This window comes from Vipera berus (assembly GCF_964194415.1).
Source record: "Vipera berus genome assembly, chromosome: 5".
In the NCBI taxonomy this organism is placed as follows: domain Eukaryota; kingdom Metazoa; phylum Chordata; class Lepidosauria; order Squamata; family Viperidae; genus Vipera; species Vipera berus.
Window position 1 is genome coordinate 102,425,510 of NC_138207.1, and position 14,660 is coordinate 102,440,169.

Here is a 14,660-nt window from a genome sequence, read left to right on the forward strand (position 1 = left end):
AGGAGAGAGAGAGAAACGAGAGAGAGAGGAGAGAAAGAGAAGGAGAGAGGAGAGGGAGAGAGAGGAAAGAAAAAGGGCGAGAGAGGAGAGAGAAAAGAAAGGAGAAAGAGAAGAAGAGAGAAAGGAGAGAGAGAGAGAGAGGAGAGAGGAGAGAGAGATATAGAGAAAGAGAGGGAGAGAGAGACAGAGAGAGGAGGAGAGAAAGAGAAGGCAAGAGAGAGAGAGAGAGAGAGAGAAAGGGAGGGAGAGAAAAATCATGCAGATCTTCTAATTTTATTTTTATTTTTTAAACTTTATTAAAGTTATTATTTAAAAACATTGGACACGGTACAAACGGACTGACATACCTTCTTGTCTACAATATTCACATATATATGTACACATAAAATACACTTAAATACACTTAAGATACAAATCAATTAAATATAATACAATACTTAGGACACTCAACCCATCTGTAAGATCTAATAGAGACCTTCCTTTTGTTCCCGCCCAAGATAAAATTTATTCCAAACTTTGTAGTAACCTGATTGGTCTTTATTTTTAATTTCCAAAGTTAATTTATCCATTTCTGCGCATTCCCAAATTTTCCTTATTACCTCATTTTCCACTGGGATTTCACTCCTTTTCCAATTCTGAGCAAATGACATTCAGAGAGAGGAGGAGAGAAAGAGAAGGAGAGAGAGAGAGAGAGAGAGAGAGAGAGAGAGAGAGAGAGAGAGAGAGAGAGAGAGAGAGAGAGAGAGAGAAAGGGAGGGAGGGAGGGAGGGAGAGAAAAATCATGCAGATCTTCTAATTTTAGAAGGAGATTAAAAGGCAACACCGGTAGTCCTCAACCTACGACCACAACTAAGCCCCAACGGTCCTTTCCAACTATCTTTATTCTCTATATATTTCCGTACATCATCAGTACCTTGATGATGCTACCTAGTCTAGGTCATGAAACGTCAGCAAGGAAACAAACCAGGCTGAGAGCATCCAGAACCCATCAGAGAGGACCAGTCTCAAGCACGGGATGGATCTACCACTGGGGAAGGCTCTGCTAGATGACCAAGGGTTCCTACTGAAATAAGCACTGCCTGTTCTCGGGCTGGGAAGTAGCTTACCTAACTGAATTGCGGGGACTGGTGGTGGGTGTGGTCTCCTTGGAGGGAGGAGTCATTGTCCCTTCGTCTTGTTCGCTCAGAGTATCAATGATGGAATGGCTGTCCGGAGTTGGACCTCCACCGCCCTGTGGAGGGGAATGACTATTCATTGGTTCCAGACGAGAGCTTTAAAGGAAAGAAGGGAGCCACAGTAGAAGCGAATTAAAGGCGATTAAAACGCGACTTCTTTCAAGAACGGCACAAATTCTTGGGGTCTAGACCAGACGGTGGTCTTCTTCTGCCTCAGGATGGCTGGGGAATTCTGGGTCTGAGTCCAAGTCCAGAGGCTTCCAAGCTGATAAGCTTGGGGAACACTGAATTGATTCGAGGGGCTGCCCCAAAGAAGAGGAAGGGGTCAACGTTTTTTTCCAACGCACCGGAAGTGATCAAGGGGAGAAGCAACCTGGAATTAAGGAGAAACTTACTAACAGGGAGGACGATTTACTAGTGGGATGGCTTTCCTTCAGAAGTTTATAGTTTATAGTTTATAGTTTATTTGATTTATATACCGCCCTTCTCCTTGGTGGGACTCAGGGCGGTTCACAGGGCATACATAAGAAACACTATACAAAAATTAAAAAGAATTAAATCCATGCCCAATTAAAACAGAAGTACAGATTAAAAACAATTAAAAGCCCATAATCCCCCATCAGGCCAGACCAGCTAATTCGAACAGATGGGTCTTCAGGCCCCGACGGAAAGTTCGAAGGTCTGGTGCCATCCGGAGCTCCACCGGCAATTGATTCCATAAAGCCGGAGCCCCCACAGAGAAGGCCCTCCCCCTGGGGGCCACCAGTCGACATTCCCTGACTGGCGGCACCCTGAGGAGGCCCTCTCTGTGGGAACGCACAGGGCGGAGGGGAGTCGATGCCGGCAGCAGTTGTGGGATGCTCCATCACTGGAGGTCTTTAAGAAGAGACTGTAGGCAGCCACTTGTGGTCTAGGGCAGGGGTAGGCAACCTCGGCTCTTTTATGACTCATGGACTTCAACTCCCAGAATTCCTGAGTCAGCATAGCTGACTCAGGAATTCTGGGAGTTGAAGTCCATGAGTCATAAAAGAGCCGAGGTTGCCTACCCCTGGTCTAGGGTCTTCTGCTTGAGCAGGGGCTGGACTAGAAGACCTCCCTTCCAGCTCTATTCTGATTGGCTGAATGCCTCTGAATTTTACATGAAACTGTAGTTTAGCCCACCATGGGTTTCTTGGGAAAAGACTAAGGAAGCCAATTTCTTTCCATTTCAAGCCAGTCTTCTTCAAAGAAGGAAAAACCTCACTCACGACGTGAGAATTAAACACATTTTTGCACACTTCCAGCTGATCAACAGATGCTACAACTTGCTTTTTTAAAAAAAAACAAACCACAAACCCTTGCTTTTTCTCGGTTAAGTTCAAATATATCCCGTCTTTTTCCCCGGTCCCCAGTTCAAACGTATTTATTTTTATTTATTTATTTTAATCCCATTTATATCCCGCCCTTCTCCGAAGACTCAGGGCGGCTTACAATTTAAGCACAAACCAATGTGCTTAGCAATATACCCTTGGCAAACAATGTTCTAAAGTGAGTATCCTTGTTTAGTTTAACTATCTATTTTGTTTAACCAATAAAATTAAAAGGATCTTTTGCAGAGGTCTATCAAGAGGGATTTTTTTTTCTATCTTTTTTTTTCCCCTCTCTTTTCGGCTTTTCTCGTCCTGCCGCTGTTACGGTGATCCGGGGGTCCCCAACCCCTGGGGCTGTGGCCCACTCCCGGGCTGGAGAAGCGGCAGGCAAGCACGCATGCACACATGTGCGTCCCCGCTTGTGTGAGCAGCGGGCGAGTGCGTGCAGTTCTTGTGTGTGAGTGGTGGGGCTCACAGGGAACCATTCCCTCTTCCTCCCACCTGCCCGGCCAGGCCAAAAAGCCAAAAAGATTGGGGAGATCTGCTCTAATCTGCCAATCAATCAACTGATGCTTCACGGTTAACAGAGTCTTGGTCTCTGGTTCTTCACAGGATACAGAGAAGGTCTAAGCTTACCTCGATCGTGAATGATTGCCCAGCTGGAACATGTGTGGATTGTACTGTGCCAAAATAGTTATGGTGTCGCACTGCTGCCCAATAATCAGCCGAGCTTGTTGTTCCGTAGCGTTCCGCAAGTTGATTCCATTAAACTGGGAGAAGACAGGAACCACACACAGACTCATTCACAAAGACTTCTGCGTTGAAGGCTGCTAATCTCGCTTGCCTGGAATTTGATTTCCCCGACGGATTGAATCGGTTGCCCTAAGATTTCTTCCAACTGACTGCTTCTCTTGCATTAAGTTTGTGTGTGTGTGTGTGTGTGTGTGTGTGTGTGTGTGAGAAAGAAGCTTTTTGAGTTTTGAGGAAAATGCCCTGCCTCTGCATAGGTAGCTATTCTCGACTTACAAGCAGAATTGAGCCCCAACATTTCTGTGGCTAAGCAAGACCTCTGTTAAGTGAGTCTTGCTCCATTTAACACCCGTTCTTGCCACAGCTGCTAAGTGGATCGCTGCAGTTAGTAAGTTAGTAAACCGGTTGTTAAGTGAAGCTGGCTTTGCCCCATTGACTTTGTTTGTCAGAAGCTGGCTGGGCAGGTTACAAATGGTGATCAAATAACCCTGGGACAGTAAAACTGTCGTAAGTACAAGCCAGTGGCCCAGCATCTGAATTTTGATCGCATAAGCACGAAGATGCTGCAATGGTTGTAAGTGTGAAAAACTGTCATAAAAGCCACTTTTTGGAGTGTTGTTGCAACTTTGGTCACTGAACGATGTTAAGTCGGGGACTACCTGCACCTATGTAATGGTTGTCAGCATGAAGGCATTAGCCAGGGAGGGAAAGAAAATTTCTGAAAGGAGAATTAGTAAAAATAACCAACTTCGCCCCTTCTCTGTTATGAGATCTCTCCATTTTCTTTCGAGTTAAATTTGGGCAGACAAGCCTTCTTCCAAACAAAACTCTTTGGCTGTTTTTATCCTCTACCAAGCCCAAAGCATTCTTGGAAATAAAGAGAAGGCTAGTGTTGGAAAAAATAAATAAATAGGAATGTAACACACTGCAAAAAAAAAACATGGATGTGTGTGAACCCACAGGAGACACACACATGAAGGACGAGGCAGATGTATTTGGATTCAGCCCTGTTTACCAACAGCCTGTTAAACCACCCATCCTTAAAAACAAGGGTATGCAATGGAGCAGGGGTCCCCAACCCTCAGTCCGTGGACCGGTAACGGGCCGCGGCATGCCAGCAACCGGTCCGCGCAAACAAGCAAGGCCCCATCTGCGGGATGCAGGCAGTACACGAAACCACGCCCCCTGTGGTCCACGGGAAAACCTCTCTCCACGGGACCGGTGTCAACGCTGCTAACATCGGATGTTTTTGCTTTGACAACAGATGGAGATGTAACCATTTTCTTCTTTTGCTTTTGCTCTTAGAGTTAGAGTTAGTGTTAGATGATGCTGGGGGAAGGAATGTGCGTGAGAGATTAGCTAGACATAACAACACTGAACTTAGCATGAGAATCAAGGTTACCGAGCCCAGAGCTAATAAAGAATTGGCAGGCTGGAGAGCTGGAGAGGAAGCCCATGCTTCAAACTAATTGGGGATTGTGACTTATGACTGTTAATTGGAGGAGGGAATTGTGCTTTGATAGTATGTGCTCAGGGGAGGGGAATTCAGATTTTGGCTTCGACTATGTTAGTGCCGATGCTATGCTACTCAAATAAAGATTCTTTACGGTAAACAATGCCTTGAAGTTCTTTGAAGAGTTTCATCTGTCAGAACCAGGACAACCAGTCTCTGGTGCCCAAAAGGTTGGGGACCTGTGCAGTAGAGCAGCTTAATGAAAACTAGTTAAAATACCAATAAATCCAGGTATTTAAAGGCATTTGAACAGCTTTTTATAAAGGTAGCCCTTGACTTACGACGACAACCGTGTCATTAACCGAGACATTTGCTAAGTGAGTTTTGCCCCATTTTACGATTTTTCCTGCTACCATCGTTCAGGGAACCACTGCAGATGATTAATTAGTAACCCGGTTTGTTAAGTGAACCCGTCTTCCCCAGGCCAGTTGCCAAGCAGCTGAATTCCGATCACCCGACCGTGGGGGATGCTGCGTGGAAAACGGTCCTAAGTCAGTTTGCTCAGCGCCGTCGTAACTTTGAACGGTCACTAAACGAGCTGTCGTAAGAGGAGGACGGTCCCTACTGGTCGTGATCAACTCATCGGAAAAGCTTTACCTCTAACAACTGATCGCCATATTCAAGCCCGGCCTGATGGGCGATGCTGCCCCCGGTTACTTTCGACACGAATATTCCACCATTTTCCCCGCAGACAATGGAGATCCCCAGAGGTTCGGCGCCCTTTTGCACTTTGACATGACGTGGTTCTTCCATGTAGAGTCTTTGGGAGAGAAAAAAAAAAGACCACAGGAGCACCTCTTGAGCAAGCATAGGAAGACCGTGGGAAATAATAATAATAATAATAATAATAATAATAATAATTACATGGAGGGCATGCACCCTGCCCACCGTCCCCTTCGAAAAGTGGAACAGCGGCCACTTTAAAATGTCGACTTAAAATGGTAACATTCCTTTCCGCATGCGAGGGACAAAAGCCGGGCTGCGATGGTTCTTCGGCGGAACAGCATCGATGCAGTCGGTGCTAATTTAAAGGGCATGGAATGGCAAACTAAATTATAAATTGAATTACAGTGGAGAACTCCGGAAATAAAACGTGTCTTTGCCCATATTATATATAGGCCAATAAGCATATATAATATGCAGTTTCGGAATGCATTCTCGGAAGGGGGGTGGGAAAGCCTGAGGTCAATTTATAGCCATTTTTTGGACCCTTTACAGCAGTGATCCCCAACCTTTGTGGCTTGGCGGCCCGGCTGGAGGCAGAGAGAGGGGAACTGGGCCGTGCAAGCGGCCGGCCGGCACGCATGCGCACACACAACTCAACTGCAAATCAAGTTGCACGTGCATACGTGTGCCCGCCGGCCTGCCGCTCGCGCCAGTTGAGTTGGGTATGCACGTGTATGCCGGCTCTCCTTTTGCGTGGCCCAGTTCCGAAGAGGCCGCAGGCCGGTTAGTGGGCTGTGGCCCAGGAGTTGGGGGACCCCTGCTTTAGAGTGCATTTCTATAGAAATATAAAAATATAGTTGTAGCTCACGGGGGTGAATCACATGATGAAGAAGGAAGGGAAAACTCGACGCCGATCGTTTTGTACTTCCACGCAAGTAAAAGGCAAGGTTAGTCGATGGGAGATTAAGCAGCTCTAAGGCAAACTCAAGCCGTTAATTCATGGTGGCGCCTTGCATGGAAGCAATGCAATTACCCATGCAGGGTCTCCCCCCCCCCCACACACCCTGGGGAGGGTTTATCCAAACATGTAAATAGCACACGAATAACTGCTCAAGGACAACCTGTATATCAAGCCAACCTCAAACTCCTGAGGGAGCAGAACCTTGGCGTAGGAGCCACAGGGATTCTCAGAAAAGATCTATTACGGAACAAATATCTGAAAGGTGAAGAGGGACGAAGAAAGGAAGGAAGAAAAAAGAAAAGAAAAAAGGCCTTAAGAGAAAGATATAGTAGCCAAAACTATACTACACATTGACGTACGGAAATATGCCCGTAGTGCTGGTCTATAGCCCCTGAATTCTGGAGTGGGGTTTGTGGACCAGAGGGAGGAGGAGGAGGAGGAGGAGGAGGAGGAGGAGGAGGAGGAGGAGGAGGAGGAGGAAAGACTGTGGGGTCCTTGGTGCTCTCTGAGCTTGGTTGGTTTCTTGCAGACGTTTCATTACCCAACTAGGTCACATCATCCGTGCTAGAAGGGAGGAGGAGGAGGAGGAGGAGGAGGAGGAGGAGGAGGAGGAGGAGGAGGAGGAGGAGGAGGAGGAGGAGGAAAGACTGTGGGGTCCTTGGTGCTCTCTGAGCTTGGTTGGTTTCTTGCAGACGTTTCATTACCCAACTAGGTTACATCATCCGTGCTAGAAGGGAGGAGGAGGAGGAGGAGGAGGAGGAGGAGGAGAAGGAGGAGGAGGAGGACGACGACTGTGGGGTCCTTGGTGCTCTCTGAGCTTGGTTGGTTTCTTGCAGACGTTTCATTACTCAGCTAGGTAACTTTATCAGTGCTAGAAGGGGGTGAAATTTGCAGAAAGGAAGAGGAGGGGGGAGGAGGAAGAAGAGGAGGAATGGAAGGAGGAGGAGGAGGAGGAGGAGGAGAAGGAGGAGGAGGAGGAGGAGGATGACTGTGGGGTTCTTGGTGCTCTCTGAGCTTGGTGATTTCCTTGCAGACATTTCATTACCTAGTTAGGTAACTTTATCAGTGCAAGAAGGGAGGAGGAGGAGGAGGAGGAGGAGGAGGAGGAGGAGGAGGACTGTGGGGTCCTTGGTGCTCTCTGAGCTGGGTTGTTTTCCTTGCAGACGTTTCATGACCCAACTGGGTAACATCATCCATGCTAGAAGGGATTGCGGTTTGGGAGGAGGAGGAGGAGGAGGAGGAGGAGGAGGAGGAAGAAGAAGGAGGAGGAGGACTGTGGGGTCCTTGGTGCTCTCTGAGCTGGGTTGTTTTCCTTGCAGACGTTTCATGACCCAACTGGGTAACATCATCCATGCTAGAAGGGATTGCGGTTTGGGAGGAGGAAGAGGAGGAGGAGGAGGAGGAGGAGGAGGAGGAGGACTGTGGGGTCCTTGGTGCTCTCTGAGCTTAGCTGTTTCCTTGCAGATGTTTCATGACCCAACTGGGTAACATCATCCATGCTAGAAGGGATTGCAATTTGCGAGGAGGAAGAGGAGGAGGAGGAGGAGGAGGAGGAGGAGGAGGAGGAGGAGGAGGACTGTGGGGTCCTTGGTGCTCTCTGAGCTGGGTTGTTTTCCTTGCAGACGTTTCATGACCCACGTAGATGAATCATCAGTGCTGGACAATGTAAGATGAGACTGGGAAGCCGAAATCAACCTCCCCAAAGGAGGCAGCGGAAGACCGTTTCCACATTGCTGTCCAGAAAATTGCATGGATCTGAGGTAAAGCATTGGCATAACCACCACCACAACTTACTTGTCTTTTCGACGTTGCCCCATGGAGACTGGGCTCACTGAAATCCTGGGCAAGGTGGAAAGAGAGTTTTGTGATTGGCTGCTGGCGAAAGATGAGGTCTCCAGGTTAAGCGGCGACTGGGGTGGGGTTACCAAGCTGGGACTGCTACATTCGGAATGAGACAACGAACCTGCACAAACAACAAATGCTTAGGTTGATCTAGGGCAAACTTTCATTTCATGAACATAGCAAGTAGCTCAGGCATTCTCTACGGGGTGATCGCCAAGTCTTTTGGACTGGGCTTCCACCAAAAGCATCTCTCTCTCTCAGAAAACCAGGCACATACACAAACATATGTGGCCCAGGGAAACAACACAGTCTAATAATAATAATAATAATAATAATAATAATAATAATAATAATAATAATAATAATAATAATAATAATAATAATAATAATAATAATAATAACAACAACAACAACAACAACAACAGTTGGAAAGAACCTTGGAGGTCATCTAGTCCAACCCCCTGCTCAGGCAGGAAACTCTATACCAGGGGTGTCAAACTCAATTTCATTGAGGGCCGCATCAGCATTGTGGTTGCCCTCAGGGGGCTGGGTGGGTGTGGCCTGGGTGGGCGTGGCCTACTGGGTGGGCGTGGCCTACTGGGTGGGCGTGGCCAGCTCTACATCGTTGGCATCAAGGGTGCCTATGGGGGCCTGGGCAGGAGTGGGAGAGATCTGAGGGTCTCTGGGCAAGTGCCAAGGCAGTGGGGGCCGTTCCCTCCCTGTTTCCAGGATGGCTTCGCGGGCCGCATGAAACCACTTCGCGGGCCGGATCCGCCCCCCGGGCCTTGTGTTTGACATGTCTGCTCTATACCATTTCAGACAAATGGCTGTCCAGTCTCTTCTTAAAAACTTCCAGTGTTGGAGCATTCCCAACTTCTGGAGGCAAAGCCGTTCCACTGATGAATTGTTCCTACTGTCAGGAAGTTTCTCCTTAGTTCTAGGTTGCTTCTCTCCTTGGTTAGTTTCCATCCGTTGCTTCTTGTCCTGCCTTCGGGCGCTTTGGAGAATAGCTTGACTCCCTCTTCTTTGGGGCAGCCCCTGGGATACTGGAACACCGCTATCATGTCTCCCCTCATCCTTCTCTTCATTAAACTAGACATACCCAATTCCAGCAACCATTCCTTATGTTTTAGCCTCCAGTCCCCTGATCATCTTCATTGCTCTTCTCTGCACTCTGAGTCTCAACATCTTTTTTACATCCTGGTGGCCAAAACTGGATGCAGGATTCCAAGTGTGGCCTTACCACAGTTCGGATGTATACATATACACGGCGAGAAAAACATCTGGTAAACTCGCAAGATTTGTTTTTCTCGCCATGTATAGGTATACACCCGAACTAGACTGTGTTGTTTCTCTGAGCCACGTTATGTGTATGTGGGTATATGCATAATTTATTTTACTTATTTATTTTGTGTCACGTTTCAGCAGTGTATATTGGAGGTGGTTACCTTTTGGGAGCTGGAAAAGAGGACAAGTATGGACATTACCTACCTCTGTCGGAACCAATGATGGACCTTGGGTATCTTGGTGTCAAAGGTATTTTTATTCGTTCTGTTCTATACTGTAAATTGCTGGAGGAACCTATTTGGAAGTGGACAATGAGAGAAAAAAAAGAGAGACTTAAGGAGGAGGGGAAAAAAAAGAAATAAATAAATTGGTTTAAATTCCAAGAAATCAGCTAGGCTGGCAACAAGCCTCTTTGAAGCAAGTTTTACTTGGTAAGAATTCTCATTGGATTTGGACAAACTTGAGTTTATGAAGACAGCCGCACAGATTTAAACATAAGAGTTACTTCAATCAAGTGCAGGATGGGGGAGCATCTTTTTTTAAAATAATAATAATAATAATAATAATAATAATAATAATAATAATAATAATAATAATAATAATAATAATAATAATTGGATTGTGGAGTAGTGGGCAACCTCTCGCCTTTTCTCTGAACCCCCTCTCTCCAATAATAATAAAAAAGTTGGAAGGGATCTTGGAGGTCATCTAGTCCAACCCCCTGCTCAGCCAGGAAACCCTATACCATTTCGGACAACGGCTGTCCAGTCTCTTCTTAAAAACTTCCAGTGTTGGAGCATTCACCACTTCTGGAGGCAGGTTGTTCCACTGGTTAATTGTTCTAACTGTCAGGAAGTTTCTCCTTAGTTCCAGGTTGCTTCTTTCCTTGACTAGTTTCCATCTGTTGCTTCTTGTCCTGCCTTCAGGTGCTTTGGAGAAGAGGTTGACCCCCTCTTCATCAACTTAAAGTGGCCTTTGTTGCACAGTCAAGAATGGACAAAATATTATATTTTGTCCTTATTGATGGACGCAAAGGTTGATTGGAAGCCTCTTATAGACAACTCTTCTATCACTTTTAAAAGTTTCTCTAGAAATCTCCCTGTTTTGCAATTAAAATAGAACCTTTGTTCTTACACGTTGTGTGTGTAGCAAAGCATAACGCCTAGCTAGGTCTGCATGTTAACTATGCATAAACACACAGGCCAATGAACTGTACATCAGTATGTTGATGCCAGTGTATTATCACAAAGATATAATGCCAAACAGGGTCTATAGATGCAATGCTGATCAATCCAAATATATTGGATTTTAATGCCAATCAATCAAATCAATACATAACATTTGTGGGTCATATTGAGGTTTGTGAGAAAGGGGTGTGGTGGCCTAATGGTAAAGACGCTTGCGTCTCACTCAGAAAGTTGAGAATTCAATCCTAGGTAGTGGCAGATATTTCTCTTAGGGTGCAAAGAAAAAAAATATTTGCTGTGAACTCTGCGGTGGCTTCAGGAAGGGTATCCGGTCAGTAAACTCTCAGCTCCATCCAGTCACCCTGACTCTACTCCGAATTAAGGGATTACAGGGTGATAAAAAGGGATTTTTTTTAAATTGAGGTTTTTGAAAGGACAGATGGTGGGAGCCTGGTGGCCTCACCATCCCCAAGATGACCTTCTCTAGAACAATCCAAGAGCAATGTGAAGGGAAACCCACACCCATGATACACTTAAGACTACAATAACAAAGCAGACCGTTCCTTCTTTCAGACTTCTTACCCAGTCTCGCGCTGGAAGGCAATGAATTTGAACCATGTGACGATCTTGAGCGCGCATTTTCAGAGCACTCACTGGAGTGCTTGTGACTCAGGTCCAAACTCAGATGTCCCTGGTGCTGAGCACTGCAAGACAAAAAATAATAATAATGGATATTCGGTCACATGCACCCAACAGCAACATCAACTGCCTGACCGTCATTGGAAGAAGAACGCTACAGCCCAAGTCATTTGACTTTCGTTCGAGGTTCTCCTTATCTAAGTACCTGGGATGCAGGTGTTGGTGGCAGTAATGATTGGCTGCAGTTGAGCAGTTGGTGGTGGCGATTCTGTGGCTCCAGGCTGTGTAAATAGGATTTCTCATCACTGCTGTCACGGCAGAACAGGGTGCAATGTTTCTCGGGACGGTGCCTAGAGAGCAAAGAGAAGCTGTATAGAGTTGTAAGTCATTTTTTCCCCCAGTTCCGTTGTAACTATGGTTACAAAACTGTTGTTCAAGTCGAGGAGTATCTGTAGTTGGGTGGATATCATACAACAGAAGAAAGTCTGAATTGATCATGCAAATCATTGGTACGAACCTCCTGACAAGCTTCCGGAGTATAAACAGGCCGACACGAAACCATCGCTATGTCGACTCGCCCGTTTGGGTGAATATGTCGGCCATTCTTCTGCCTCCGGAGACAGGAACTCTTCACTCGCTGGAATGTATTTCTGTACCTGGGGAAGAAAAGCCAGAGCATCTTCTTATGGGTAATATTTCCAGCAGAAGCCCAAAGGCACCATTACGAGAGCGACTGCCAAAAAAATATCTATTTATAAAGGTGTGATGCGTTTCACAGCAAATTAGGACATCTTTCTGAACAAAATGGCCTCCTAACATGATCTTTCATCTACTCTCAGAACAAACATTCCAGGTTAGATATAATACTTAACACAATTTGTACAATTTCTACTCCTGTACAACTAGTATGATGTGACATAAAAATGTTACGTATCCCTTTTGTATACAGTTTGATCACACACACACACACACACACACACACACACACACACTTTTTAGTGGAACTTGGGCTGATTTTCCATAGTACATTTCCTGGCTTAATGGAGGAAAATAGAACAACAGAAAAAATGCCTATAATCAGATCTGGCATGAAAATTGTCAAATGTTCTGCCTCTTATTTATTTATTTAGTTATATTTATATACCGCCCTATTCCCTGAGGACTCAGGGCGGTTTACAGGGAATTAAAAATCCAAAATACAAAAATTAAGAACCAAAGTTCTTAATGAGCCAGCAGTGTGCAGCAGCTGCCAAAAAAGCTAATACAATCCTGGGTTGTATAAAAGAGACATAGAATCAAGATCACACGAAGCATTAGGACCACTTTACAAAGCCCTTAGAAGACCACACCTGGAATACCGCAGCCAATATTGGTCACTACATCACAAAAAAGATGTTGAGAGTTTGGGGAAAAAATCCAGAGAAGAGCAACTAAGATGATCAAAGGCCTGGAGACTAAAACATACGAAGAAGGGCTGTGAGACTTGGGTTTGGCCAGTCTAAAGAAAAGATGAAATAGGGGAGACATACCATGAAGAAGAGGGAGTCAAACTATTCTCCAAAGCACCAGACAAGAAACAATGGTTGGAACCTAATCAAGGAGAGAAGCAACCTGGAATTAAGGAGAAACTTCCTGACAGTGAGGAGAACCAACCAGTTGAACAGCTTGCCTTCAGGTGTTGTGGCTGCTCCATCCCTGGAGTTTTTTAAGAAGAGACTAGACATCTGAAGTGGTTTAGGGTCTTCTGCTTGAGTAAGGGGCTGGACTAGAAGACCTCCAAAGTCCCTTCCAGATACTATTCTATTCTATTCCATTCCATTCCTTTCCGTTCATAATTCTATTCTATTCTGTTCTGTTCTATTCTATTCTAATTCTATTCCATATTCTATTCTATTCCATATCTTTCATAATTCTATTCTATTCTATTCTATTCTATTCTATTCTATTCTATTCTATTCTATTCTATTCTAATTCTATTCCATATTCCATTCTATTCTATTCCATTCCATTCCTTTCATAATTCTATTCTATTCTATTCTATTCTATTCTATTCTATTCTATTCTATTCTATTCTATTCTATTCTATTCTATTCTAATTCTATTCCATATTCCATTCTATTCTATTCCATTCCATTCCTTTCATAATTCTATTCTATTCTATTCTATTCTATTCTATTCTATTCTATTCTATTCTATTCTATTCTATTCTATTCTATTCTATTCTATTCATTCTAATTCTATTCCATATTCCATTCTATTCTATTCCATTCCATTCCATTCCTTTCATAATTCTATTCTATTCTATTCTATTCTATTCTATTCTATTCTATTCTATTCTATTCTATTCTATTCTATTCTATTCTAATTCTATTCCATATTCCATTCCATTCTATTCCATTCCATTCCTTTCATAATTCTATTCTATTCTATTCTATTCTATTCTATTCTATTCTATTCTATTCTATTCTATTCTATTCTATTCTAATTCTATTCCATATTCCATTCTATTCTATTCCATTCCATTCCATTCCTTTCATAATTCTATTCTATTCTATTCTATTCTATTCTATTCTATTCTATTCTATTCTATTCTATTCTATTCTATTCTATTCTATTCTATTCTATTCTATTCTATTCTATGCTATTCTATTCTATTCTATTCTATTCTATTCATTCTAATTCTATTCTATTCTATTCTTCACAAAAGAGGGTTTTGTTTATATCACTTTCATGGCTTCTGTTGTCACCATGCTTTCCATTCTGTTCTCTTCAGGCAATTCTTTAAGGAAAATTGGGCTTGCCTTGCCTCCAAATCTCTAACATTGGTAGAATTATAGCAAGAAACAAACTATATGTTTCATTTACACACGGAGCAATAGAACCAGCCTTCTTTAGCCATATTGGCTGGATGTTTTTGAAGGGGTTCCGTATCCATTCGCTACCCCAAAGGTGCTTTTCAAAAGGCACACCTTCAGTTCAGAAGCTTCTTGGGTAAGAAGCTGGATGTTTTCAAGGAAAGAAAAAAAACAACGTTTTGGGACAACCATGACTTGGATGATTGAGAATCTCCATAGACCTTTGGATGCTATATTTTAATCTGTTGGTGGTTTGTTTGTTTTTTGTCCTGAAAGCAAGAGATTTGAAGCCCCAAGGATTACTGAAAACAATCTGCAACCAATGAGTTGTCCCAAAATATTTGGTGACACTGTGGAATATTGTACATTCAAGCAAGGAGAATGGGAGCAAGTTATCCCTGTGGAAAGGACTGGCCAGCGTCCTTTTTCCCCCACG

At 44.3% G+C, this 14,660-nt stretch overlaps 1 protein-coding gene across 4 annotated transcripts in view; it reads right to left on the bottom strand.

The window, feature by feature from the left end:
- DLG5 (discs large MAGUK scaffold protein 5) overlaps positions 1 to 14,660 on the bottom strand; it is a 93,538-nt gene that overhangs the window by 18,259 nt on the left and 60,619 nt on the right. Inside the window, exons 17-26 of one of the 4 annotated variants that reach the window (XM_081329711.1) lie at positions 11,887 to 12,025; positions 11,575 to 11,719; positions 11,313 to 11,434; positions 9,748 to 9,837; positions 8,209 to 8,377; positions 6,592 to 6,669; positions 5,385 to 5,547; positions 3,161 to 3,294; positions 1,107 to 1,271; positions 600 to 635 (exon numbers count right to left, since the gene is read on the bottom strand). In XM_081329711.1, the coding sequence (XP_081185837.1) occupies positions 600 to 635; positions 1,107 to 1,271; positions 3,161 to 3,294; positions 5,385 to 5,547; positions 6,592 to 6,669; positions 8,209 to 8,377; positions 9,748 to 9,837; positions 11,313 to 11,434; positions 11,575 to 11,719; positions 11,887 to 12,025 (1,241 nt within the window). The remainder of the gene's footprint in view (positions 1 to 599; positions 636 to 1,106; positions 1,272 to 3,160; positions 3,295 to 5,384; positions 5,548 to 6,591; positions 6,670 to 8,208; positions 8,378 to 9,747; positions 9,838 to 11,312; positions 11,435 to 11,574; positions 11,720 to 11,886; positions 12,026 to 14,660) is intronic. The other 3 variants (XM_081329713.1, XM_081329712.1, XM_081329714.1) reach the window with 3 other exon arrangements.